Here is a 27,396-nt window from a genome sequence, read left to right on the forward strand (position 1 = left end):
GGCCCGGGGGAGGGGACCCGCACCTGGGTGGGAAGGGGGCTACCGAGGGAGAGGCCCGGGGTGTGGGGGTGACATAGACGGGCTGAGCTCCTGGCATCTTTCTCCTCTCACGGCTGCGGGCCTCCTGCCTGGCTTCATTTGTCCCCACCTCCTGGCTAACTTGAGTCCCCACGCCCGGCTTCACAGGGCCCCCACAGTCCGTGTTCTTTGGGGCCCTGTCACCCGGGTTACCCTAAGACCCTGCTGCCTGCCTGCTTTTGTTCCTCCTGCCTGCCTTCCACAGGTCTCTCCCACTTCGCTATGGGATTGCCCTGCCTTTGTTCCTTAGGTCCTGCTGCCAGGTGTCTGCTCCCCGGCCTGGTTTCCATGGAGCCCTATCAGGCTCCCTTCAGGATGGGGATTCAGGGTCCAAGCTACACACCTGGAGTGGCAAGTGGTGAGGGTGTCAACAGCGTTTCCAATTGTTCCCTGGTTGGGGCCTGGCCAACACAGCCTAGATTCCATTCTGCCTGGACAGCCACATGGGGTCCTTTCTTGTCAGGGGGGCGGGGGCGCAGGGTCCAAGGACATTTCAGGATTCTTGTCCTCAGTGGTTGCGTAGAGGAGTGGCGAGTACCAGCTTGGCCCGTGCTCTCCCCATCTCTCTTTGGGCCTGACAGTGATGACAGTGCTTTGGCTGGGGATTGAGGTTGAGGCCCCATCTCTTTCCCCTTCCTTCCCCTCCTGCAGCCAGGCTTAAAATTCGGTGCCCTATAGACAGTTGTGGGCATGCAGCTTTTAAAAAAATTGTGGACACTATTACAGATGTCCCCCTCCCCCCCACTTGGTCTCCCCCAGGCCTTGCCATGTTATTGTCTGTGTCCATGGGCTCTGCATATATGCACATGTTCTTGGGTTAATCTCTTCCAGTCCCCCCAATCCCCTTCCCTCTGAGATCTGTTTGGAGGGGCCTGGGATCACACAGCCTATAGCTAGGCTGAGAGCTGCTGCTGATTCTCATCCTAGAGAAGAGGGGGTGAGGAGGGGAGTCATAGGGGCCTGGGGAGTAAGCTGGTTTCTGGGGTTTTCTGGCTCCTGCTCCTACCAGTGCAACCATCTCTTCACCCAGGGGCTTCTTCACTCCTCCTGTTTGGCCTGGAGGTGCCCTCATTCCCAGATGCTGGTGAAAGTGGAGTTAGGGGAGGAAGTAGCTGCCTAGGTCAGCGGTCTTCAACCGGTGTACTACGTACGGCACACTGGTGTGCCAATAAAAACCTTTAAAACATGCAATACATGACTGTTTAGTCCAAGGCACTGACTTTCCCCCCCTTAGACTGTCAAATTAAAAGATGACAAAACAGCCAACACAGCAATAGCCATCCAGTGTGAATAAATCAAAATTATACCCATTTTTTTGTCAGATTGGCAAAAAATATAGATTTTGGAGTTCTGCAGAATTTTAGTAATTAGTTTACGTGTGCCATGAGGTGAACTAGGTTGAAAACCGCTGGCCTAGGGAATAAGCAGTTATTTCCTTACTTTTTGGGGACCAGTGAAGAACTTCCCTTTTCCTTCCTGCCTTCGGCTACCCTGAGTTTTACCTTCTCCCCCCAAGTCCCGCCCAGAATACAGAGTCACTCTTCTGAGGGTGGATCTCTGTGTTTCTCGCCGCCGGCTGTAGGGGTGCGAGAGGCTAAAGGTCACTGAGGGGCTCTGGAGGTGCAATAGTATCTATGTGGAAGATCGGCTGTTCTGAGTGTGATGGTGTCCATATGTGAGAACATCACTGTTCTGAGTAAGCGCATGTGAGAGAGTTTGTGTGTGTGAGACTGTAATGTGTGTGTGCACGCACACCAGCGTGTATGAGGCTGTGGCAGCGGGTGTCCATGTGGGAGGCCGTGATGTGTGGCCATGATGGTAGACTCTGAGAGCCAGTGTCTGCAAGAGGCTTTTGGGTGTGTCTTTAAAGCTCTGGCGGCGTGGATGTGGAGGTGGGGACCTCGGGGAGGTCTGCCAGGTGTTTGAGAGGGCCCACGTGTGTGCTGGGACTCCGGGTGAAGCGAGCCCTGGGTGCTGTTTGACCCTGAATTGCTGGTGTGTGTGTGAGCATGTGTGTGTGCGTACTCATGCCTGTGTTTACCCATCAGGAACAGATTGCTCTGGCTTCCCCACTGTGAGGAGGGGAGGAAGGGGGAGGAAGGATGGCTTGCTTTTGCCCAGCAGACCAGAAGCTTCCTCAGAGTGTGCGCAGTGTACGTGCATGTTAGGGGGGTAGGGAGAATAGGACACTGTTACACGAAGACAATCAAAGTTTCATTCCACCCCCCTGTCCCCCATCTTCCATTCTTTTTGTTACAAACCCATCCTTCACGTGCACTGCCTCCCCAGCCCTCATGTGTGTGTGTGTGTGTATGTATTTGAGTGTATTTGAGTATGTGTCTGCACCATAGCAGTGATGGGGCCAGGGGTGCAGCATAGTGGGAGATGCTGAGGCAAATAGGTCTTTGTTCCAGGCCCGAGATCTGGAAAGCTATTTTGTCCATTCTTCTGTCTTCATGGAAGGCCCTGCAGCCTCCATCCTGCCCCTGCCTCATTTTCTTCGAGTCCTTTCCCCGTCAGCTAAGAGACGTCTCATTCAGCCCCATGGGTCTGCCCATCGCCACCTTTCATGGCGTTCTTCCAGCTGTCAACCTCCTGCTGAGAGTCCTGTCCCTCCAAGAGGAGCAGCACCTCCTTCCCCAGAATTAACCTCACTGGTGTGTGGGCCTTTTCTAGGTAGAGGGATCCTCCTCATTCTTCTAGAAGCCAGAAGGGACTCAGGACTGGGGTGAGGGGATGGGGGATTTGGTGCTTGTGCCCTCAGGTTCTGTGAAGCTGTCCAGAGCCCATGTGAGGATAGGAGCTTACCTGTCTACCTGCTCCCCATTTGAGAGGCAGGGCCAGTTGATATATATATATATATTTCAGAGAGTAAGGGAGAGGGAAACAGAGATTGAAACATCAATGATGAGAATCATTGATCAGCTGCCTCCTGCACGCCCCCTACTGGGGATCGAGCCCACAACCTGACCAGGAATCAAACCATGACCTCCTGGTTCATAGGTCGATGCTCAACCACTAAGCCACACCAGCCTGGCTGGACCAGTTGACTTTTGAGGGAAAAAGCCCAGACCTTTTGCACCTGGAGGGCCGCATAAACACAGACCTACATGTAAGTGCATATACAAGCCCATGCCCAGGTCCCCAGGCAGCTCCCATCTGAAGTGGAGCTCCAGGTGTGGGCACAGGCTGGTGGGATTCGGATTCCCACCTCTTCAGCACACCTCCCAGCTGCCCATCCAGGCTCATCATGGGAGGGCCCCAGGTTTCCCCCACAAAACACCCCCACACACGTGCAGCAGGGCATGCACATGCTGATCTCAGGGTCCCCATGGTGCAAGAGGCTGGGGGTGGGGGGTTTGAGCACTCAGAGTCCAGGCTGCTGCCAAAATCCATCGGAATCTTGTCCCCCCCAGGCCCTCATCTCCGGCTGCGGAGGTCACAATAGCAGGTGCGGATACCCCCCCCCCCCCAACTCACTCACATCGGGCTGCCTCCTTTTCCATAGCCTCAGCCAAGGGCTAGAGCTAGGGGACCACTCCCCCTGCCTCTCTCCTGGCCCCCCCTCCCACTGGTGCTCAGCTTCTGCCCCCTTCTATGGGGGGAAGGGGAGTCTATGTTTGGGTGGGATCCTTTCCCCTGAGCACTGGGGTTTGCCCCTGGAGTGTGTGGGATTGTGGTAGCCCAGGAAGAGATAAGGCATGAATCCTGAACCCAGACATGGCTTTTGAGTCCTCTGCTCCTTGGGGTGGGGATACTGAGAGCTGAGAGGAAGGCCAGGTCGGAATTCAGAGCAAAAGGAGAAAGAGCCAGAGACAAGAGACTCAGACGGGAGGGAGCGACGCCACAGGGAGTGGGAGCCTACCCCATGGCCAGCGGCCCCAGCCCAGAAGCTGGCCCCTGACCCGGTCCACCCCCTCCCTGGTGGGGGGCCTGCAGCCAGCTGCCAGGGGCCAGGCCTCCCTCCATGGCCTCACCCCCGCCCCCAGCCTCTGGACAGCTCAGGCCCCTGCCCCCGCCCCCACCGCCCACGCTGTCCAGGCTGCCTAGGCCTGGTGGGATCTGGGGGCCTCCTGGCCTCAGCCCCTCCTCCCGCTCCTGGAACTTCCCGCCAGCCAGGACTGTCTCTCCCAGGCTCCCCTTCCGCCAGTACTGCTCCTCCCTGCCCACCACATCCTTGTCCTCCGTCTCTGCCCCTGCTCCATCTCTCATTTTCTCCATCTCCAAGTGTGTCTCTTTTCCTCACTCCACTCTAACTCCTCTGTAGGTCCGAGGCCTCTAGAAAACCTCTGGCCTTTGAATTAGTTCATGCTGTGTCCTGTCCTGAGCTCTTGCCTCATTCAGGACGGGGCCTCCAGGGCTGCTGTGGGGGGAGTCCAGGCCAATCAACTTCCTTGGATCTCAATTTCTTAGAGGCACCACATGGGGCCTCCCTGCTCGTTCACTGTCCAGGCAGATGGAGCCTATCTGACCATCAGCACACCCACACCATCCAATACCTCGAAGCTCCAAACACGGTTTGTGACACATCAACACATACACAGTTAGAGCTGGGTTAGTGGTGCTAGGAACTTCGTATGTTGGGCTTATATAATCTGACCTGTCTGCTTCTGCAGGGACGAACAGGGGCTTTCCAAAACTCATCCTCCCCCTTCCTCAGGGTCTGCCTTCAGCTGGGCAGGAGCTGAGGGGGACACAGGGCAGCTGGGACCTTGCTGGGACTGGCAATGCTAGAGTAGGCAGTTAGAAAGAGATGAGCTGGGAGAGGCTTGGAAGAGGCAGCTGGGGCTTGGAGGAAGTTGTGGGAGATGCAGCAAATTAAAAATAGACGATGGGGGTGACAGGCCCCTGTCTGAGGAGGAAAGAGCCCCTTGAGGGTGTGGTCTAACCAGTGGCATAACACCTGGTGAAGGAGCCTTATAGTTTGAAGGTATATTTTTTGAGACATGAGGGAGGGGACGACTTGCTCCTTGCCTAGGGACGTTCCAGCCTAGGGGTGTAAATCCTCCAAGCTCCCAAATATCGGGGCACTTGGTTATCTCTGGCCAGAGACCACCCCTAACACAGCTAATAGCAAGAGGGATCGGGGACCCTGGTTCCTACCCAGACTCTGACCCTAGGTCACCGAGGTTCCTGATCTGGAGTCTGTCATTGTATCTGTCATTGTCACTGCTGGTGACTGTCAGCCTCCACGGTGTAGACTATTACTGAGTCTTATTAACATCCCTGTAGCACTGTGAATGTCACCATCATTGTTGTTCTATGTAGCTGTCAGTCTCCTTGCATTTTTTATGTTGAGATAACTCTCACTCTTCCTGTGTCAATGTCAACAGGTATCATTGCCTTGTATGTTGGTGTCATTGTATGTGACTGTCACTGCATCGTTGTCATTGTCGTGACTGTCAACACCTGTGTGTCATTGTCAACTATGTAACTGTGTTATTTATACTGGGTGTTGTTATCAATGTGTAATTGGTGCCTTTGTGTCACCGTGGGACAATGACAGTAAGTTGGGGGCCCAGGATTTGTCTCTCTCGCTCTCTTTTTTTAAATCCTCACCAGAGGATATTTTTCCATTGATTTTTAGAGAGTGGAAGAGAGAGAAATATTGATATGAGAGAAACACATTGATTGGTTGCCTCCTACACGCACCCCAACCAGGACCCAGGCTGGGGAGGAACCTGCAACCGAGGTATGTGCCCTTAACCAGAATTGAACCTGAGACCCTTTGGTCCACAGGCTGACACTCTATCCACTGAGCCAAACTGGCTAAGGCCCAGGATTTGTCTCTTGATGTGTCACTTGTATGTGCGTATAATGATGACACTCTGGGTTTCTCTGCCAGGAGAAGTGCTGGGCTCCTGGTGCTGACAAGGGGATTGGGCTGCTGGGCACTAGGCTCCTTTCTTGCTACTGGTGTGCCCTCTGTTCTCTCCTCATTCTGGGGCTGGGGCTGGAGGCCCGGCTGGCCCCTGAAGTGGTCTATAGGGAGCCTGGGTCAGTTTGCATGGCCCTTATCTGGGGCTTCGTGGGATTTATCCTCCAGATCTATCCCAGAGCCATGGGGTGTGGACTTGGAAAATTCCTGGGAAAGATGCTCTTTGCCCTGGGATGGGCGGCCTGAGGTGAGCTAGGGCAGGGGGAGGTGTAGCCCGGATGCCTCTGGCCTCAGCTTCCCTACCTGGGAATGGGCCCAGCTGGGACTTTCTGAGGGAAGGAGAAATGAAACTGGCCTGGGGTTTTCTGGGGTTTTGGGGCAGAGATCCCCCGGGGCCTGGGCTACTGGATCCCCAAAGAGAAGTCCTGCCGTCCCCGGGAAGGCCCTGCTCTTCTTGGCTCACGTTGGCCAGGACGGCTGCCCTGACACTGCCCCTCCCGCTGGAGGAGCTGGGTGGGTGTGGAGAGATGTTCTAGGGTGGCACAGAGACCCTGCCAGTGTCTCTGTCATCTCTCTCCGTCTGTCTCTCCTTCTGCCCTTGACTCTCTCCCCATCTTCTATTCCCTTCATCTCTCTTCCTACGTCTTTTCTTCCATTTCTCCCTATTTTGGTACCTTCTTGTCCCTCTGGGTCTCTGCTCATGTCTTCTCTCCCTGCCTCGGTGTTCCCCCCTCCCTTTTCTGGGTACCCCAACCTTGCAGTGTCTGTCTTGGTACCCCATCCCCCACTCTCTGCAGTGCGCGCTCTCAGCAGCGCCCGTCTCCCATGGCTGCAGCCCCGTTGGCCCAGGGCCCGGCCCTTACAGTAACTCATCGGGCTGATGGAGACGACTTTGATGAAGAAGCCACCCCTCCCCCTGCAGGGATCCAAGTGTGTGTGTGTGTGTGTGTTTGCGTGTATGCATGACACCCATGCTAGGCCCTCTCCTCCCCCTTACTATCCCCCCAAAACTGGGACCAGGAAGGAGCTAGGAGCAGAGGGCCACCCGGTCCCTCCCCTCCCATCCTGTGATCTAATCTCCATCCACTCCGCCTGCCCAGCTGCCTGCCCATGCCAAGGTTCCTGCTCCATGTGGTGGGCAGTGGGTGGCACTGAGGTGGAGTGTTTTTCTGGCTGTGAGGAGAAAGACGGGCAGATGGCAGAGATGGCAGGGGTGAGTCTGAGGGCTACCTGCAAGGGTGGATGTGGGGAACCAGCTCTTGCCTCTCTTTCTCTAGCACCACCTATAAATTCTGACAGTTTGGGGTTCATTTCCTGGCCTCACTACTTGCTGACTGTGACTTTGGCCACTGTCTCCTAGACCTGAGGAGTAACTGAAGATGGGGGAGTGGCTGAGGGTCAGGAGCCAGGCCAAGTGGTAGCTGAGTGATAGCCAAGGCCACATGGGGCCCAGGGAGATGAGCTGTGCCAGGGAGGGGCAGTCAGAGCACCTATGACTGTGGCTGGAGGAAAAGCAGGGCAGATGGGGGACTCGCCTGGTGAAGGGCAAGTACAGCAACAGGCAGGCAGGCGCCCTCTCCCATTAAGGAGCCCCACCCGCGGGTTCAGGCTCACACCCGCGTTTGTCTCCTCCTGCTTCAGCTGTCTGCAGTGTCGCTGGCAGCATTTCTGACAGTGGCTCTGGCTGTACCTGGCCGTGCGTCCGACTGTGTGTCTGAGTGTCCCTGGCAGTGGTTTTGGCGGTGTGGATACTGACTGAGCAGCTGGCTGTGTCTCTGGTTCTCTCTCTCTCGCCGTTTTTCTGGGTGTATGCCTGTTTGTCTCTATCAGTTTCTCTGGTGTTTCTCTGCTTGTGTGTCAGGCGGTTCCTCTGGCACGGTTTCGGACGGTGTCTCTGGCTCTCTGGCTGTGTTGCTGGTGGTTTCTCTGCTTGTGCTTCTTGCTCTTTAGCCCTGTGTTGGCTTGGGTCCGGCTGAGTCTTTCACACTATTTCTGGTGGGTCCTTTGGTTATGTATCAGCTGTGCTCTGCCTTCGTCTGATTCTGCCTCACAGTCTCCCAGTATAACTCCAACCGTGTGGAGTTGCGTCTTTGGGGTTCTGTTTAGCTGTTTTGGGCCGTGTCTCTGGCCAGCGTCTTTGCTGTGTGTCTGGCTACACCTTTGACAGTGCCTGGTTGAGCATCTGGCAGTTTTCCTCTCTGGGTTTCTACTTCTGTCTAGTTGACAGTCCCCCTTCTCCTCAGTCTGGGTTGGGAGAATCATAGTTGGAGCCATTTCTGCAGGAAATCGTTATTTCCCTCAGGTGTAAACGCTCTCAGGTGTACGTGTTTGCTGGGGTGGGACAGCTGGACCCATTCCAGGAAGCAGGACAACAAGTAGGGGGGCCATTGGATTCTTCCTGGGTTCTGGGGACAGGGCCTGAGTGTGCTTTGTGAACCCACATGGGTGTGTGTAGACCCTGATGCACGTCTGCTGGGCTGCGGGTCCCAGGCTGCTGGGGCATGTGGCTAGGATGAAGAATGGGCCGAGACCGCTAACAAGGACCTATCTGTGAAAACCTCTCGTTCTTCTCTTAATCATCGCTGTGCACTAAAGCAAAAGCCACATCCGACCTTGGTCACACCGGACCCATCTGCTCTGAACTTCCCAGGGCCAGTGGTAGGGCTCACTTGGGGGCAGAGCTGAGGGCTCCTGAGCAGCAGGGTTTTGGGTCCTCTCCCCAGGAGCACAGCAAGGGACCTTCCATTCAAGGCAATTTGGAGAAGTATAGACCTCCAACCAAGTTAAAACATCACCCTTTCATTTTGCGACGTTTATAGCTAATTAGCCAACCTCACCAGTAAAGTTGTTCTGTTTTGTTTTTTTTAAAGAAAAAATGGTTCTATAACTCATCCGCAGTTGACTACATCCTGCAGCCAGCAGCCTTATTGAGCAACAAACTGCTGTAGGTTGCCTTCTACCATCTTAGCAAACCTTTGCCGACAGATGCCAGTAATGTTTTCTATTGCTTGAAAGAAGATCCTGAGCCCTATTAAGAAGGGCATTTGGGGTCAAGGTGCCCGGCTCTAGGGCTGGGATTTCCTAGTCTTGCCTGAGAAGTGGGCGGGCTCCTAGGAGGTTCCTGCCTGGGCTGATGCTGCCCCTTCCTCCCCTCCTGCTACCCCTGTTTCTCCCGACAGATGGCTGTTCCTGTCCCGTGGGCCTGCTGTGCTGTGCTGGCTGCTGCTACTGCCGTTGTCTACGCTCAGAGACACAGTCCTCAGGGTGAGTGCTTGGGGGTGGGGGGAAGTGTTCCCTGCCCACTCTCTCCCAGAGCTGAGGATGAACCTCCCTTGGCGTAGCTGTATGCACTCACCTGAGTGCCACACACTGGCACATGCTGGCATCATCACCCATGAGCACCCAGAAGGACATGAGTTATGTGACACTGATGCGCAGGGTGACTCACTGATGTATCATAGGCATGTCCTCCAGTCCCTCCTGGGTGGTCTCATGTTGATGGTATCTCTGGCTTGAGATGATCTGTCCCTCTTCCCACAAGGACGGATGTAGGGTACAGACAGGTGGGATGGAAGTTGGGGGCAGCTAGCGCCAGGGCCTCTGTACAGTATGTGGTGAAATGGAGTCTCCTGGGGCCTTTTGGGATATGCAGTGCCCACAGACAGAAACAGAGAGAGCAGTGCAGCGGGAGGCACTGAGAGAGACAGCGGGCAAGGGAATTTGGAGACTGAGATAATAGATGGAGAACAAGAAGGGGGAAGGGGCAGGGTGACAAGTGGGAGAGGCTGCACACTGGTAGGGGACTGGGCAGTCAGTCGGCTGGAACAGAATGGCTGGAGGAGGCAGGTGTTATTCAGGTGGTGCCATTGGCAGTCTCCTGCCCTCCCCCTACCAATGGCCAGTGAGGGCTGGGTCCTCCCCACAGCCCACAGGACAAGGAGCTGCTGGGAAACAGGTACCCTCTTAACTTAAACACTGGCTCCTCCACTGCATTTGAGGCAGCACCTCAAAGAGCCACATCAGTACAGGGGCTGCCCTCGGAACTCCTCAAGCAAGGCTCCAAGTATAGGGAGCTCCCTCTTTGGACGTGTTCTGCACCACCCGCCCCAGCCCCAACTGGCTTGGGTAGAGTCAGAGAGGTTGAGGGCATCTCTGAGGCCCAGGCAGAGCTATGCCATCCTCAACCCATAGCTCTCAGGCTATGGGTTCAAAGCGGGCAGTGGGTCGAGGCTACTGTGGCCTCTTCCTTGTGAGATCAACACTGAATGAGACCCAGAGCGCCCAGCCTGCCTCAGGGCTGCTCCCCAATAGGCAGGGACCAGAGGGACCACTGCTAGGCCAACCCATCGACCTCCCGCCTGCCCCGGGCTCCTGTGCCGACCCGACTTGCCTGGGCCTGCAGTGGTCTCTACCCTTGGCCTTGTCCCTGCCCTTTGTATAAAGCAGAGCCACATGTGACCAAGGCCACCTCTCTGCACCCGCGTGAGACGGTTCTTGTGCATTAGGCTGTGTGCTTGTGTGGGTGAGACCATGTCCCTGCTTGTGTGGGTGAGACCATGTCCCTGCTTGTGTGGGTGAGACCATGTCCCTGCTTGTGTTTCTCTTTGTGGTTGCATCCTTGCGGGCTGTGCTCGGTGTGACATTGTCTGTGTGTGTGACCCTGCCTTTCGGGGACTGTGTCCTTGTGGTTGAGACTATAGGAGAGCCTCTCTCTGTTTCTGTCTGTGGGCTTGTGCCCCTGTTAAGCTGTCTCCCCGTGTATGAGACCAGGCCCCCTACATAACTGAGCCTCTCGGTGACGGTGCCCTTCCTGTGCGTGCACATGATCTTGTCTCAGGTGTTACCATCCCTGAAGCGGACGTGTCCCTGTGTGGCTTTGACCCTGTGGACTGTTGTCCTGCGGGCGCTTGTTCTTTGTGGGGACTGTCCTCGTCCTGTGTGTGTGGCGACGTGAACTTGCTTAGGACGCCCGGGGGGACAGTTTCCGGCATGTGGTCCCCATGTGAGCCTGTGTGCGCAGGTGTGAGGGAGCCCTCAGCTCGGTCCCTCTGTGTTCTCTGTGTCCATGACCTCATCCTGTCTCTGTCTCTCATCCTGGCTTCTAACAACCTTTTCACAGCTGATTCCTTTGGAGCATTTGTCACCGCGTCAGGGCCAAGAACCTCGTCCTCCCCCTGCTGCTTGATTTAATTTCTGAAATGGACAGCACATCAGTAGGGACACCCATGGGGTGGGAGGAGAGCTGTCCAGAGACAAAGGATTAAATCACTGCCATGCTTGGAGCTGTTGCACGGCTGTGTGTATTGCCGTTGTTGTGTTATTGTAGCACTGTGGCATGGTGTGATTGTCATGTCACGTTGCCCCCTCTGCCTCTGCCGCGTGGCCTGTAGTTGTCTTCTGTCATTGTCGCTTTTCGTTCCTGTCCTGCCATTACGTTGTTGGTTTGTCATTGTCGTTGGGTTGTGTTTCCATGTCCTCTGGGAGGCAGGCAGGGGGCCGTGAGGAAGTGTTATCCCACTGCTATTGTCTTTGCTGTGCTGATGGGCTCCTATTTCCTCATCTTATAGCTGTACCTGCCCCCCCAGATTAAAGGGCCATCCTGGGTCCATGTTAGTTCTGAGCTGCTGTTGGTCAGTGTTGATGTGTTGCTGCTGGGACCATGATGGCCACACCCCCTCCCCATCGGTCAGTTTTCAGCCTCCTCCTCAGGCAGCTGGACTTGGAGTCTCTGCTGGGGGGTGGGGTGCAGAGAGAGGGGCTTGGCATGTTTCCTGGAAGCTCCAGGTTTTTGGAAGGGAGGATGGAAGGGGGCTCAATGGCTAGGGCTGGTGGATTGAGGGGGGGCTCTATGGCTTGAGCCTTGGACACTGGGCCTCTGGTCAGGGGGAGGCCCCCATTCAGTCTCTAGTCCAGCCTCACAGCTGTGGCCTCCGAGGCCCCCAGCCACCGCCCTTCCGCCCCGTTCATCCTCTGTTCGGCTGGTCCCAGGCCCCACAGACGAATGGTCAGGGCTGGCTGGGTTTCCTGCTTCCTTCTCCTCCGACAGGGACGGGGAGGCTCAGAGAGGGGCAAGACAGAGACAAGCAGCGGGGGGGAGAGACCTGGAGATATGGAGAGACCCCACAGCACAGGGAGCCCGACAGAGGCAACAAACAGGGACAGATGTTCCAGCAGCACAGAGAAAAGCAGGACGGGGGAGGGGGCTGCGATGGAGGGAAGGGGTGGCTGGTGACATAGGGGGTTCCCTACCCCCTGCGGTCCTGGTGGTGTTAACAAGTCTAATTAAGAGGCCACTGGCCCAACTTAATTGGCTCGTTAACAGGAACTGCCTCTGAAAATTTCCTAACTCAGTGGGGTAGCTCTCTGAGGGGAGACTTGAGCGAGTGTTAACGAGGGATCCCGCAGCCCCCCCACCCGGACTCCTCCCCGTCCCCCCTTCTTCTTACCCTCACTCCACAGATCTGGCTGAGACCAGGGAAGCATCTGTCCTTGCAGACTTGGGGGGCAGGATGCAGAGAGTAGATTTGCATCTCCGGGCTCTGCTGGTGTCTGGAGATGGGTGTCTGGGACTTTCTCTGTCCCACACGCCTCCCCCACCTTGCGCTGCCTCTCGACAGGTGCTCCCTCCCGCCCTTCCACTCCAGTCTCCTGGGCTCCGTCCATCACGCCTGGGTTGCCGAGGCCAGGGCTGGGGTTTGGTTTTGGCTCTGACAGGCCCCTCCTGGGGGCAGGAGAGGAATGGTCAGAGAGCTCCCTCAGTCCCAGCACTCCCCCACCCCCACCCCAAGCAGTTCCTGCCTCATGAAGTTGACAGCTGCCAGGAGTTCCCTAGGGCTCCCGTCCTCCACCCAGCCCATTCTCCCTTCCCCTACTGCTGCCCAAGCCCTGGATGTCTGGTTGGGAGTGGGGAGGTGGGGCTTGTCAGGAGGGCCAGAGGGGGGAGAGAGAGAAAGGCAAGACAGAAAGAGATAAGGATGGGGAAGAGAAACAGATGGGGAAAGACAGAGAAAAGAGTCCAGGAATGGGGCCCCTCAGCTCCAGCTTGCCTGGGTAGCAGATGTCAGTGACTAGGGCTGGGCCTGTTGGTGGTAAGAAGGTTCGGGTCATGGGGTCAGGAAAATTTTTTAAAGGACCTAGGAACTAGAGGTGAACTGGGTTTTCACTGCGTTCTAAAATGCTTCCCAGTACTCTACACAATCTCTCTCACTCTTCCTCTTTCACACACACACACACACACACACACACACACACACACACAGAAAATCACTCATTCATACACAGTTTTGGAGACACTCCCATACCTGTACACTTGCACAGCCTTGGAGACATTCTGCACACTCCTCATCTCCCCAACACACTCACACCGCCAGACCCAGAGCGTCTTGGCCTGGACTCCTCACTCGTGCACATTCACCGGCTCTCCCCTGGGCACGACTGTGACCTGTTCCTTTTGCTCTGTGTCCTCCCCACCCCCACAGAGGCACCCCACGTGCAGTACGAGCGCCTGGGCTCAGACGTGACTCTGCCATGCGGGACAGCCAACTGGGACGCAGCTGTGATGTGGCAGGTAAACGGGACAGACCTGGCCCCTGACCTGCTCAATGGCTCTCAGCTCGTGCTCCGTGGCCTGGAACTGGGCCACAGCGGCCTCTATGCCTGCTTCCACCGTGACTCCTGGCACCCGCGCCACCAAGTCCTTCTACACGTGGGCTGTAAGTGTTGCCCCCAACCCCTCATCCGATCTCCTGCTTCACTCAAAGGGGTTGTCAGGGAGGCCCAGACCCTTGGCGTAGATCAAGTACCCTTCCTGTTGGTGAGGGAAGGAGGGCTGCCGCATCCTGACCCTTGCCCTCTGATTCCATCCCAGCCTGTTCTTCTGACCTCTGAGCAAAGTCTTGCCCACTGAGTCCAGTCCCCTGGGTGTTTTGCACATGTATGTTCCCCCTAACCCCAGAAGTCTCTGAGATCCTGAAATCCTGTTCCCATGTCAAGATGGGATAGGAGGGCTGGTAGGTCATGGCCCATCTGGGGCCTGGTGGGGAGTAATCCCGGGGTCACAACTCAGAGCGGGAGCAGTCACATTCCACTCTCTGCTCTCAGGGGATGGGCAGGAGGGCCTTATGGAGGAAAATAGGACCCGTGGTTATATAGGTATAGTTATGGGCACTAGGGGAGGCCCAGGAAAGGAGTGGAGGTGGGGACAGGAGAGTAGAGCAAGAGGAATCAAGACAACTGGCGGTACCAATCACTGCAACAAAGACACAGTAGGAGGGTCCATTGGAGCAGAAGATAGTATGTTCGGTTTGGACAGTGTCTCTTGGTTTCCCTAGAATCAGCTCCCAAGATGAGAATTCATATGCAAGTAGTTTGTTTGTCAGGTGACGGGAACACCTTAGGGGAATGGGAAAATGATAGGAAGTTAAGTTAGTCACCAAAAAGTTACCAGCCACTAAGTCTGGGCTACTGGAGCTTAATCCGCTGGGGGGACTCCGGCCGCCCAGGCAGAACATGAGCCTCGGAGGTCTCCTGCCAGAGGGCTGAGGGAGCTTGGGTGCTTACACACCAACTCCTGCCCATCCTTGGTGGGGGGTTCTCCTGGGGTGGGGGCGGGGACACTGCTCATCCTCCAGCACTTCGGCCTGGTACTTCAGCAGGCGATGCAGGCTTTGGTGGCCAAAGAAAGCTCTTAGGCAAATAACTGCAGAAGCACCGTGTATGGGTGAGGGATCTGTGGCGCCGTCCATATCTGCTGTGGACACGTTTGTTGGGGTCCTTGGGCGACAACCAGGAGTTGATGGCTGGTATCCAGTGAATCTAATGGTCTGGGATTCAGGGAAGAGATCTGTGCGGGAGATGGGAATTTAGGGAGTTGTCAGCATTCAGGCCATGGGAGGGATGAGATGGCCAAAGGAGAGACTGTGGGATGTAGGGAGAAGAGGACCCAGAATGAACCCCGGAGACTATCACGGTACAAGGTGTTGATGGAGAGAAATGAGCCACCCAGAGAGAAGGAGCCAGCAGGAAGGTAGAGGGAAGCCCAGGTGAATGGGGTTTCGCAGACTTTGGAGAAGTCGGAAGGGTGAGGTGGTCAGTGTCGCTGAGGGTCAGCGTCGGGATCCCAGCTAGAGGCTCTCACGGACAGAATAACTAGGCAGAAAACAGCTTTACTTATTTCCTCCTTGAGCCAAAGATTCAAGCTTCTCTGGCCTCATGCCAATTGGGTGATGCACCCCACTGTCTGAAGATGGTTTCTTTACTCCCCCTGGCAGCTACTGAGGGGAGGAGATGCTTGAGGGTCCTGGGAGCAGACCCTTGCCCCCCTGTCAGGAGATTGGTGTGGAAAACCATGGGAAATGTTAGATTGAGGGGTTGCTCAGGGTCCTCCACAAAAACACGGACCCACCAGGAGGTCTAGAGGCGGGTGGAATATGTTTTGGTGGGGATGTTCCTTTCCTCACAAAAGCCTTTGTTTGATATGTTTACAGTCTAGAGAAGGCTTTTCTAACCAAACAGCTTAGTTGCAGGCCAGGGGTGGAGTGACCCTTGTCCAGATCTAGAAATGCAGGACTAGCCTAGAGGAGTCCTCCACGACCCACCTGAAGTGGAGAACTCAGCCATGGAGGTTGCATATACTGAGTGAAGAAGGATGAGGCCAACTTGGCATTGTCTCTCACACTCCTGACTTCTCAGTTGATTTCCCACAAGGTTGGCAGTCAGGCTGGGCCTTGGTGACACTGAGCCCCCATTCCTGATGACTTGGTCTTCTCTGAAGGAATTGGTCTAGAAGTCATTACTAGAGTCCGAACACACAGGACATGCCCACAGCTGCCCTGTTGTGACCAGAGCCCAGACCTTTTACATATAGTCCTGACCACTCCCAGGCCCTGCCTGTCGGAGAACAGCTGGCCATGAATTGGTGGTGGCATTTGTAACAGGTACTTATCTCCCGTTGCCTTATTTCCTTCTAAAGAGCTGGCCAGAGGAACAGGGGACATTAATCATGATTGTCTCAGTCACTTTATATTAGTAACAAGAGACTGGGTTTGGCAGCACTCAATATCAAATTATCCTTCTTGCCAGCACTCAGAGAACAGGACAAATTTACCCCTGATTTGTGGGTCATTCAAACCAAAAATTAATGTTTATCCTAAACATACATGATTTTTAAGTCTCTATTTCCACAGGAACCTGATCATAAAAATATTTTGTTGACTTCTGGCCGGTTTTTCTCAGTGGATAGAGCATTGGCCCATGGACTGAAGGGTCCCGGGTTCGATTTCAGTCAAGGGCACGTACCTCAGTTGCAGGCTCAAACCCCTGCCTGGTTGGGGCACGTGCGGGAAGCAACCAATTGATGTGTCTCTCTCACATCAATGTTTCTCTTTCTGTGTCTCTCCCCAACCTCCCTCCCTTCCACTTTCTAAAAATCAATGGAAAAATATCCTTGGGTGAGGATTAACGAAAACAATAAAATAAAATATTCTGTTGAAAGCCCTCTTAATCAGACTGATCCCTGGATTGCTTTCTCTTGATCCACCTTCTTGCCCTCAGGTGGATCCCCCACAAACAGCGCTGAGGAGTCTCCTGCCCAGGACGATTAAGGCGGCCTTTTGTTTACTAGACACAGCTGATGCAGTGTCATTCTGTTTTTAAGCTAAAACAAATCAAAGAATAATCCACTAACTTTAAATTGGACAGTTCCTTATCCAGTTTTTTAACATTTGTGTTTGATTGGACAGGATGGAAGCTCCAGACCCCCTGGTTCAGCACGACTTTGCCCTCAGCCCTGTTGGCTGGGAAAGAAAGAGCAGCCTGTGGGAGGTGGGGGGAGGGGGAGCATCTGGGAGTCCAGAATTTGGGGTCTATCAAGGGATGCCACAAGATAAGGTTGGGACAGGCGATGGCCCTTGAATGCCAGGCAGGAGGAGTGTGGGTAGGGCCTGGGCAGGGCTGGAGCTGGAAGGGTCCTGCCCTGCCCAGCCTGATCTGGGCTGGCCAGGGGTGTGGGCTGCCTGTCCCTCCTCCTCTCTGGGCCTCGGGCAGGCCTCGTGCATGCCGGGGGCTCCAGCCCAGGCGGGCTGGCGAGATGAGAGGAAAAACATGCGGTTTGGTGGGCTGGACATGGAAAAACAAGCCAATTAGGAGGAAAACAAACAAAGCCCGGGCCAGCGAGGGCACACGCACACACACGCGCACGCACACACAGCCCCGCATGGGACCCAGGGACACCCTGGCGCTGGCTGACAGCATCACCGGGACATCTCAGGCGTCCCCACAAGAGGCAACTCAGGATGATATGTACGCATGTGAGCCTTTTCTAGCACGCTCGCACACAGTGTTCAGCTCATACATGTGAACACACTTAGAATTCTGGGCACCTTCCCACACCCAGTTTGAAAAACACATTCAGGCTGAAACTCCATCTTGCGTGTCTCAGGTATGTAGTCTGGCTGTCACCGTGTTCCAGACCGGGCGGCACGTTTACACGTGCTCCCGCAGGGTGCCCCCGGCACAGCCTCACACACAGAGACAGTCTCAAACGCGAGCAGCCTTTCCCTGAGTCACACACAGCCAATCACACAGCTACACGACTGCCCAGCGTCTCCACCGCACACATGAAGCCTCTCAAGAGTTGCTCAGCCTCACTGCACCGTCTTAAACTGCACTCTCAGCAGGCCTCCTGCTCGCACACTGTCCCGCAGCCTCACACTTGGTCTCTCGCAGCACCCCCACTCCACCCACCCGGCCCCTCAGCTGGGCTCCAGCTGCAGCAAGTCACTCCTTTTCTTCCTTTTCTTTGTTTTTCTTTCCTCCTTTTCCCTCTGAGAAACCTGGTCCCTGTCAGGAAACCCAAGCCCTTCCCTACTCAGGGCCCAGGGCCAGGCAGGAATAGCCAGATGACAGACAAAGCCCTGCCTGGCCCCCCAGCCCCCCGTGACCTGCCCAGTTAGAGAGGGAAACTTGTTTGAGGGGGAGGCTGGTTTGAGAGGGGGCGATGGTCTGAGGAATGGCAGAGGCTGGTCAGTGGGGAGGCTGGCCGGGGGAGGGGGCCGTGAGGCCAGTGCCATGGCCCGCTCTGCCCTCCCGAGAGTCCCAGGCGGCAGGGAGCTGACTCTGCAGGCTTCAGTCCCCACCCCCCACCCCCCAGCGCCCTTCTCCTTTGAAGCTGGGGGTGAGGGGGGGTGGCGGCAGAAGGGAGGAGTGGAAGCTTTTCAGCCGACCTCGGAATGTCCTTTCCTCCTGGGGTGGCTGCCAACTCTGGCCTGGCCCACAGGCCCCCACAAGGCACTAAGTATGAACACGAAACAGACATGAGACGGACACAGGGCCAGGAAGGCTTCCCAGGGGAGGCAGACAGCAGTGAGCAGAATGCAGGTTGCCCCTTGTGGGGGCTCAGCTGGGCTCTGGCTTTCCCTTGCAGGCCTGGGGCACGCAGCTGCCTCTGTCCACCGCACTGCCCACTCCACCTGCGACACCCAAGCTTCCCTGATGCTTCTCGGAGCCCCTCATCTCTCCTGCTGCAAAGCCAGAGGGGGCCCTGGGGGGTCAGCACAAATACATACGTACATACTCACACATGCTGGACATGTATGTACACACAATCACACAGAGTCACTCACAGTCACGTGCACACTGTGGACGAAAGCCCACAGTTCCCCGTGTGTCACCATGGCCACTCAGCAAGCATAGACATGCACTCCCCGTCACTGTCCCTGGCTGATTGAACTGCCCCCTCCTATTTCCTGTCCACCTGTCAGGCCGGGGGCGGGAGGGAGAGAGGGGGCATGGCAGGGAGGTGTCAGTGTCCCTGGAGCCGCCGAGGACATTCCTTGCCTGGCTCAGATCACAGAAGCTGCCTCCTTCCAGGAACCTGAGCCGGCTGTCCTCACGCCGTACCCCGTGCCCGAGGGCGGGGCAGCTGGACTCGGTGCTCACGGCATCAGAGTGGTTAGACAGCAGAAAAGACGCCCCAAGTGTATCTGTGTGGTCACGTAGGTGGCATCCCCATCCTGGGACACGGTCCCAGCTTTGACTTGCTGTGTGACCCCAGGCAGGCCCTCTCCCTCTCTGGGCCTCCCCATTTCGAAGTGAAGACCGCTGCTGACCACGTAAAGGGCTTCTTAAAGGGTCTCTGGTGGAGAAACCAGGGCTAGGGCTGGGATGAGGTGCCCACCAAGGGAATAGCAGCTTCCTCTCAATAGGCAGATGCACACGTGCAATCATATGTGGGCACACACTCTGAGGGCCGTGCACATAGGTGCTCCTACACGTGTACCTACATCCCTTCACGGGTCACTTGTTCATGCCACACATGTAACACACATGCCCACACACGCAGACATGTACAGGTACAAACGTGGGCAGCCACCCAAGGCTGCTGCTCCCGTGGAACCACCAGGCCTGGCCTCATGTTTCTGGTTCTCCTCTGAGGAAGCCTGGGTGCCTTCTCCAGGGAGTGCACCCTGATCACCCCAGCAACCAGACTCCCTCCGGCCGCTGTGACACAGCCTGGGCATGGACACAGTGTGGCAGGAGATGCGGGTTGGTCTGATTCCCCCAGACATCACCTCCATCCTGTGATTGATGAGCTGAGGCCCGCAGCCCCCTGCTCCCCACAGTTCCCGCCTCCATTGAGCAGGTGGGGGGGGCTCCCTCTCCTTACAGCCCTTGTTTTTCTTTAATTAAACATCTGGCTCTCTGTGGCCTGGGAAGCCTCAGGCCCTCGCTGACAGTCCCCCCTCCCCTTCAACCTCTGGCATTGCTGATGGGTTGGAGGGGGAAAGCTGGGGTTCTGGGGCCCACCTGTCCCCATGCTAGTGCAGGGGACGGGGGGCTCCAGGAGTGCCTTGACCATGCTGTCTTCACCCCAGTGCCGCCACGGGAGCCCGTGCTCAGCTGCCGCTCCAACACTTACCCTAAGGGCTTCTACTGCAGCTGGCATCTGCCCGTCCCCACCTACATCCCCAACACCTTCAATGTGACTGTGATGTGAGTAGACACGCCTGCCACCCAGTCCCAGCCCTGACCTCTGACCTCTTCCACCCCTCCCTCCCCCTGTGCCCACAGTCCAGACCCTGGCCTAGCCTTGCTTGACCTTCCCCCAGCCTCTGCCCCACCTGACCCTGGGTTTTGGTAACAGTGCCTGGGCCTCACCCCTCCCCAGGCACGGCTCCAAAATTATGGTCTGTGAGAAGGACCCAGCCCTCAAGAACCGCTGCCACATCCGCTACATGCACCTGTTCTCCACCATCAAGTACAAGGTCTCCATAAGTGTCAGCAACGCCCTGGGCCACAACGCCACAGCCATCACCTTTGACGAGTTCACCATTGGTACGTGGGAAGAGGGGGTCCCTGCCGCCTACTTCAGTGGGAGTGTGTGAGTGGGTATGTGCCAGAGGTATATATGAACACTGGTGGGATGTTCACACGTGTGCACAGGTCTATGTGGTATACACACACACGTGTACATGTATGTGCGGCATGTGTATATACCTATAAACATTTGAGTGAGTCTCCTTTACCTGCAGGGGCCGAGAGACCGCTCCAGCAACTCTTCCCCTCATCTCTCTGGCTCCCACAGCATACAGGAGGGGGAGGGGGGCAGGCTGGGCCAGACCCTTGTGCAGCTGCAGCCTCCACCCCCCCACGCACACACTAATAGCTTCCTTACGGCCTGTGATGAATGAGGTGTCAGAAGGGGAGACAGGAGTGGGACAGATACTGCACTCTCCCCAGCCCCCAGCCCAGCCAGACCCTCTGCCTATCTCTGCTCCATCCCGGACCGACCCTTGCCTTCTCTGACTGCTAGCCAGACCCAGCCAGACCCTCTGCTTGCCTCCCCACCCCGTGGTTGGGTCCCCAGGCAGACCGTTTCTACGTGAGCTGGGCCCTTATCTGCCCCCATCAAATCCTCAGCCTACCTCCAACCCAGACCTGCACACCTGTGGGCTGTCTTTCCACCTGGACCCACAGAGCAACTTCAAACCCAGACTCCTCTAAGGGAGGCCGGTCTCGGTTTGGGAATGGGAAAGCTGAAGTGAAAAGCCAGCTTTGCGGGGGGGAGTGTGTGATGCTGGTGCAGGAGGGGGGTGATCCCGGCAACGATGGGGGTGATGGCAGAACCATCGCACAGGCTTAGTAGTTGGGATCCCGGTCACCATGAGGACGGGCTGGGATGATGGAATGAAGTTTGGGATGTTGATAGCATGAGCTAGTGACAGTGACTATATGGCAGTCAGTGGTGATGACAGGAATGTGAGGTGAAAGGAAGGAGATGGTTTTTTCTACGTGAGCTGGGCCCTTATCTGCCCCCATCAAATCCTCAGCCTACCTCCCAACCCAGACTGCACACCTGTGGGCTGTCTTTCCACCTGGACCCACAGAGCAACTTCAAACCCAGACTCCTCTAAGGGAGGCCGGTCTCGGTTTGGGAATGGGAAAGCTGAAGTGAAAAGCCAGCTTTGCGGGGGGAGTGTGTGATGCTGGTGCAGGAGGGGGGTGATCCCGGCAACGATGGGGGTGATGGCAGAACCATCGCACAGGCTTAGTAGTTGGGATCCCGGTCCCATGAGGACGGGCTGGGATGATGGAATGAAGTTTGGGATGTTGATAGCATGAGCTAGTGACAGTGACTATATGGCAGTCAGTGGTGATGACAGGAATGTGAGGTGAAAGGAATGAGATGGTTGTTAATGGGGTTGCCAGACTTGACAGAGAAGAGGGGTGGCAACCATGATGACGACGACGTGAGCTGGTGGACACGGTGGCTGGGTCGTTCTCAGGGATTAGTGTGGTAGCAAAGCTATGTCTCCTGAACAGTGAAGCCGGATCCTCCAGAAAACGTGGTAGCCCGGCCGGTGCCCAGCAACCCTCGCCGGCTGGAGGTGACATGGCAGACCCCCTCTACCTGGCCTGACCCCGAGTCCTTTCCGCTCAAGTTCTTTCTGCGCTACCGACCCCTCATCCAGGACCAGTGGCAGCATGTGAGTGCCCCCGCCCCTGCCCAGATCCCAGGGCCCGTATCCCCACCGGAACCGGAACCGGCACTGTCCCAGTGTGAAGCCTGAGGGCAGTCAGAGAAGCTGTCTGCGGGGAGGAGTCACCAGGTGGGCCTGGGGGGATGGATGGAGCTGAGGGAGGTGTCCTATCGAAGGCCCTTCAGGGTTCCCGGTGGCTCCAATTAGATGGGAACACGTCGGTCGGTCTTTGTGGCTCCCTGGGTTGTAGAGAGAGATACTGGAAGGGAGATGGCAGGCAGGGCGGGCAGCTTCCTGACTTCTGGCTCTCAGCCCTGACCAGGCGTCTCCCTCTCACACTGTGGCCCAGTTTCTGGGCCGGTGCTGGACCCAATGCCCAGGACAGTCCCGTCCTCAAGGACTCACAGATGGGCTCACGGGGTCAGAATTAGGCCATGGAGTCAAGTTTGGTGCAGGGTGTGAGTTCAGGCCATGACTAGTGTCAGGACTCCAAAGTCAGATTTAGCTTAGGGGTCAACTTAAGGTTATGGGTCAGAAGGTGGCCTGGGCTGGGAACTAAGCAGTGGACAAGGGACAGTGTGGGTCCAGCTGTGGTCTGGAATGTTAATCAAGCTATGATGGAGAGCTCTGGGGAGCAAACAGGGGGTCTGGGACATACCTGAGGTTCTTTCTCTGTGAGAGCCCTGGGTCCATCGGGTTGTGGGCGCTGTGTTTGGCCCACGAGGTCCGTGCGCTAGGACTGGGGCTGGGAGGGTGCCCCAGAGGCAAGCCAGGCTGGCACCTGGGGGTCAACTTGTACCCCCACCGCATCCACCAGGCTCCAGCCCCATCTCCTCATGCCCCCCTCCCAGCTAGCCTTTAAAGTGCGTAATTCGATTCCAGGATGCCTGTCTGGGTTGCAGGCCTGGCCCCCACAAAGGCTGCTCACACGCTCACATGTTCCCTGACAGAGTCCGGAGTCCCTCCCGCCTGGCCAGCTGCCCAAGCCTAATGCATTGCTAATAACCAGGGTCTAGTTTCACAAGCCCCCCTCCCCGGCTAACGAGCTACAGGCAGCAGCCCTGCGCGCGTCGCGGCGCACACGCCTTGCAGTGGACCTGGCATACTGCCCACCACACACACGGGAACATGCACACACACACGTGGTCCTCGGGAGGAACCATGCTCCATACATGCATGTGACTAACACTTCAAAACCGTGCACTGGCTTGTACCATGGGCAGAGTCGACCCCACACTGAGGTGGGCAGAGCAAATAGCACACACATGCTTGGCCTGTGGCACATGCTAGCCCTATGCCAGGTCTCGTTGGCATTGCAGTTGGCCAGATTCATGGCTCTTGAACTTGAGTTTTGCTCTGAATAGAATCTTCTCTCCCTGGTTCTTGATCTGAGAGAGAGGCAGGTGTATCATTGGGGGTGGAGGGTGCGGAGGGTAGAGCAGAGAAGAATATCACTTGGATTTTCAGGAGGAAATGAGAGATACAGGCCAGGAATTGCTTGAGAATGGGCACCATGAGGCCTGGCAGGGGCTGTCTGCCCGTGGACAAGGGGGAGGCAAATACTGGGACCCAGCTTGGGTCTCCCTTCCCTGTGTCTTCTGCTCTGGCCCCAACTCGGCAGGGAGGCCAGGAGACTGGATGGAGGGCTCAGGGGTGAGGCCCAAGCCAGCGACTGGAATTCCTGCCAATTGAGGATCCATTCTCTTAAGGAGGTAGATTAAGGGATTAGTGACAACCTAGCCAGAAGGGCCCAGGCCTAGGAGTTGTGGCTGCTACAGGGCCTTGGGCTTCTGGGGCACGTTCCTAGAGGTATGGTGCCCACCACGGGCCCACCAGGGGTAATTTGATCTGCTCCCCATGGCCCTTCATTTGGGGAGAGGCAGACGTGGAGGTCTGGGAGGCAGTCAAAGGAAGGACTTGGGGCCGAATCCGGTTGAGAGGAAGGAGGAGCTGAAGGAGCTGGGGCTGGTCAGCCAGAGGGAGTCTTTGCAGAGCAGAAGGGGCCTGGGGACCGGAGATGGAGCTGGAGCCCAACTCCAGGAGAGGGGGGACGGGAGGCCCGTTGGTCTTCCAGGGCTTAGTAAGTCCTGATCTGTGGGCCTCACCCTGACCCTGACCTTTACCAGTGCCTCTTGCCTCAGGGCCACAGGCTCAGAGGGACTAGGAGGGGCTTCCCCCTTCCCTTGGACTGAGCTGCGCACACACACACACATACACACGCGTGCCCATACTCACAGCCTCTTAGGGCAGGTAGCACAGACCCCAGTTTTCTAGGGTGGGGTGGGGTGGGGGGCTGGGGGAGATTCGAACAGGGACCAAAGAAGCCTGAGGCCAGACGTGGCCCAGAGCAGCCCCCTCCTCCGCCACCCCCACCGGCTGCCCCTGTTTACGAGGCGGCTTAATGAGGCTGCGGTGCTGCTGATATGGACCAGAGCTCCGCCTGGGCCTGGGAGGGGCGCTGGACGGGCAGCCGGCCTGGAGGATGGGGATGGGGAGACCTGCTTGATAAGGCCGGCTGGGGCGGGGGTGGGGTGGCGATGCCTCGAGGAGGAAATGGAGCAGCTGTTCTGCTGTCCTGCCACCCTGGAGCACCCGCCCCCCTTTCCGCCTCAGGCAGGGCCATGACCACATTGAGGCCTTCGTGTGGGGGACGCCCGATGGGGCCAGGCTGGTGGGCGCACTGGGCACCAGGAACTGGGACTCTTGACAGAGCTGACAGAAGCCTGTGCTTACCATGTGCGTGAGTCCTCATTACAACTCTGTGAGATATGTCGTTAACACCATTTTACAGATGAGGACCGCAAGGCATGTGCAAGTTCAGTAACCTGATCACCTAGCTGGTAGGGAACGGAGCTAGAATTTGCACTCAGGCAGCCTAGCTCCATATCTGTGTCTGTAACCTTCCCTCTAAACTGCTCCTGGATGGGCGAGGACAGCACCGTGCCATCTTCTCCCACCCTGTTGCTCCCGTCACCTCTAGGCTGGGACTGAGGACAGGTCTCAGGCTGGGGTTTGTGACGGAGCTGGGATGACAGCAGAGTCCAAACACCGATGAGAGTTCCCCTTTATTCTGCCCTGGGGGTGCTTCCAGTCACCCTGCAGATTTCCTCACTCTCCTTCGGACCATCCTGCCCGCTGGGGTTCTCCTCCCTGAGGTGTCTTTATTCTCCCGCGGGAATATTCTCCATGTCCCCTGACTCCCCCAGGGAAGTCTTCATTCCTCCCAGCGGTGTCTTCACTCTTCTCTCCCCAGAAGCGTTCTCACTTCCTCTGGGGGTGCCTCACTCTCCTGACTCCCAGGGGTCCATCCCACCTCCCACCCCCACCCTCACCCTGTGGTCTGGCTGCAGGTGGAGCTGTCCGACGGCACGGCACACACCATCACGGATGCCTACGCCGGGAAGGAGTACATCATCCAGGTGGCAGCCAAGGACAATGAGATCGGGACCTGGAGCGACTGGAGTGTGGCTGCCCACGCCACCCCCTGGACTGAGGAGCCGCGGCACCTCACCACTGAGGCCCAGGCTCCTGGTGAGCTTCCCCGCTCTCCCCCCGTCCCCAGCCTGCATTGTTGCCTGGCTTTATCCTGCTCCCTCCATCTTCCTGGGCCTTAGCCCCTCTGACCCTCAGCTGTGGCTGCCACATTCCCATTTGTCTGTCCAGCCCCTGCTGTTCCTGGTTCTTTTAAAAAATGATAATAATAAACAAACATACATATACATACATATATGTGTATGTATATATATAACTGATTTCAGAGAGGGAGGAGAGGGAGAAAGAGATAGAAACATCAGTGATGAGAATCATTGATCAGCTGCCCCCTGCATGCCCCCCACTGGGGATCGAGCCCGCAGCTCTGGCATGTGCCCTGAACCGTGACCTCCTGGTTCATTGCTCGACGCTCAACCACTGAGCCACACCGGCCGGGCTGTTCCTGGTTCTTGCTGTCTGGACGTTCTTGCTGGAGGCCGTTGGGTAGAGGGATCATCTCTAAGCCTTGGGGAACAGGTCTGCCTGAGGGGCAGGCGGGGGCGGTCTGATGGGGAGTCGGCACTGGTGTGATCCGCAAGCAGGAACAGTGCTTCTCAGGAATCTCCAGCCCCGGCCCTGCCCTGAGTCTCCCCCATGTTCCCCAGAGACCACGACCAGCACCACCAGCTCACTGGCGCCCCCGCCCACCACGAAGATCTGTGACACCGGGGAGCTGGACAGCGGCGGAGGACGCTCAGCACCCTTCGGGACCCGTGTCCCTGTCACTCTGGCCCTGGCTGCCGCTGCTGCCACCGCCAGCAGTCTCCTGATCTGGTAGGTGAAGTGAGGCTGGGCAGCGGAGGGGAGGGCCCCCCTCCTTCATCCCTCACAGCCCCGGCCTGTCTCCCCAGAGCCCGGCGCCCTGTGAGGACACGCCAGCGCACCTGCAGAGGAGCAGGAGGCCGGAGCCGAGCCCGCAGACCCTGGTTTCTATTTTGCACACGGGCAGGAGGACCTTCTGCGTTCTTTTCAGACACAATTTGTAGAGACCCCGGTGGGCCCGGGCCTGCCACTCCTCTCCCTACCACACCCCACCGGCCCTCCAGGCTCCCTCAGAGGAGGAGGGCCACGCAGCTAACCCGCCCACCAAAGACCACCCCGCCCCGACCCTGCCCCCTCGGGCTGGACCCTCCAACGCCAGCGACGCCCAGGAGCCCGTGGGGGCCTGAGGGGAGCCCCTCACACCCACAGTTTCTCCTCCTGCTCCAGCCTCCTGTCTGTCCCAGGGTCTCTGTTGCCACCATCAGATTATAAGCTCCTGACACTGGGGGGGCCCAGCCATCCCCCTCCCCCCAGCGCCCATACTTTTCAGTCTCCCACCTCTGCTCCTCTTTTGTACAACCCTCCCCTTTCCCTGCTCCGACCCCACAGTATTTAATGCCCTGTCAGTCCCTTCTAGTCTGACTCGATGGTAACTTGCTGTATTTGAATTTTTTATAGATGTATATACAGGGGAGGGGAGTGGGGGGTTCTCATTAAACGTCACCATTTCATGAGTCCTCGGGACAGACCTGCTTTGGGAGGGTTTTCCTCTTCCAGGGACCCCTCCTCTCAGGCCTGGGGGAGGGAGAAATTACAGTTGGGGAGAGACTGCTTTTCTGTAGGGTACGGCTCCCCGGAGGTCGGGGGCAGACTTGTGGGGAATGAGGGGTCCAGAGAGGCAGGTACCAGATGGTGTCCAGTCAGTCCTGGAGGCTCCTGGGTCCTGGCAAGGCAGAAGCCTGTCAAGGGTCATCTCCAGAGCTGCCCTCCATGAGTGCCCAGGCCTGGGCGCGACCCACTGGGGCAGAGAACCAAGACGGCGCGGCTGTCAGCCCTGCATCCAGGAGACACAGTCCAGAGGTTCTAGCGGGTCAGGCCTGGGGCTCAGCCAGGCCACGGGGCTCAGAGGGCAGGCATCCAGGGCCTGGGCAGATGGAGGCGCCACTTGGA

At 57.0% G+C, this 27,396-nt stretch overlaps 1 protein-coding gene across 2 annotated transcripts in view; it reads left to right on the plus strand.

Annotated features, from left to right (window-relative positions):
- CNTFR (ciliary neurotrophic factor receptor) overlaps positions 1–26,968 on the plus strand; it is a 40,956-nt gene extending 13,988 nt beyond the window's left edge. Inside the window, exons 3-10 of one of the 2 annotated variants that reach the window (XM_006758557.2) lie at positions 9,136–9,220; positions 13,435–13,668; positions 19,828–19,945; positions 20,121–20,287; positions 21,776–21,939; positions 25,284–25,464; positions 26,070–26,238; positions 26,316–26,968. In XM_006758557.2, coding sequence (XP_006758620.1) covers positions 9,136–9,220; positions 13,435–13,668; positions 19,828–19,945; positions 20,121–20,287; positions 21,776–21,939; positions 25,284–25,464; positions 26,070–26,238; position 26,316 — 1,119 coding nt within the window. In that variant the 3' untranslated portion in view covers positions 26,317–26,968. Of the gene's footprint in view, positions 1–9,135; positions 9,221–13,434; positions 13,669–19,827; positions 19,946–20,120; positions 20,288–21,775; positions 21,940–25,283; positions 25,465–26,069; positions 26,239–26,315 lie in introns of those variants that run through there. The other variant, XM_015560559.1, reaches the window with a different exon arrangement.
- The last annotated feature ends 428 nt before the right edge of the window (positions 26,969–27,396 follow it).

This window comes from Myotis davidii, unplaced genomic scaffold (genome assembly GCF_000327345.1).
Source record: "Myotis davidii unplaced genomic scaffold, ASM32734v1 scaffold534, whole genome shotgun sequence".
Taxonomy (NCBI): domain Eukaryota; kingdom Metazoa; phylum Chordata; class Mammalia; order Chiroptera; family Vespertilionidae; genus Myotis; species Myotis davidii.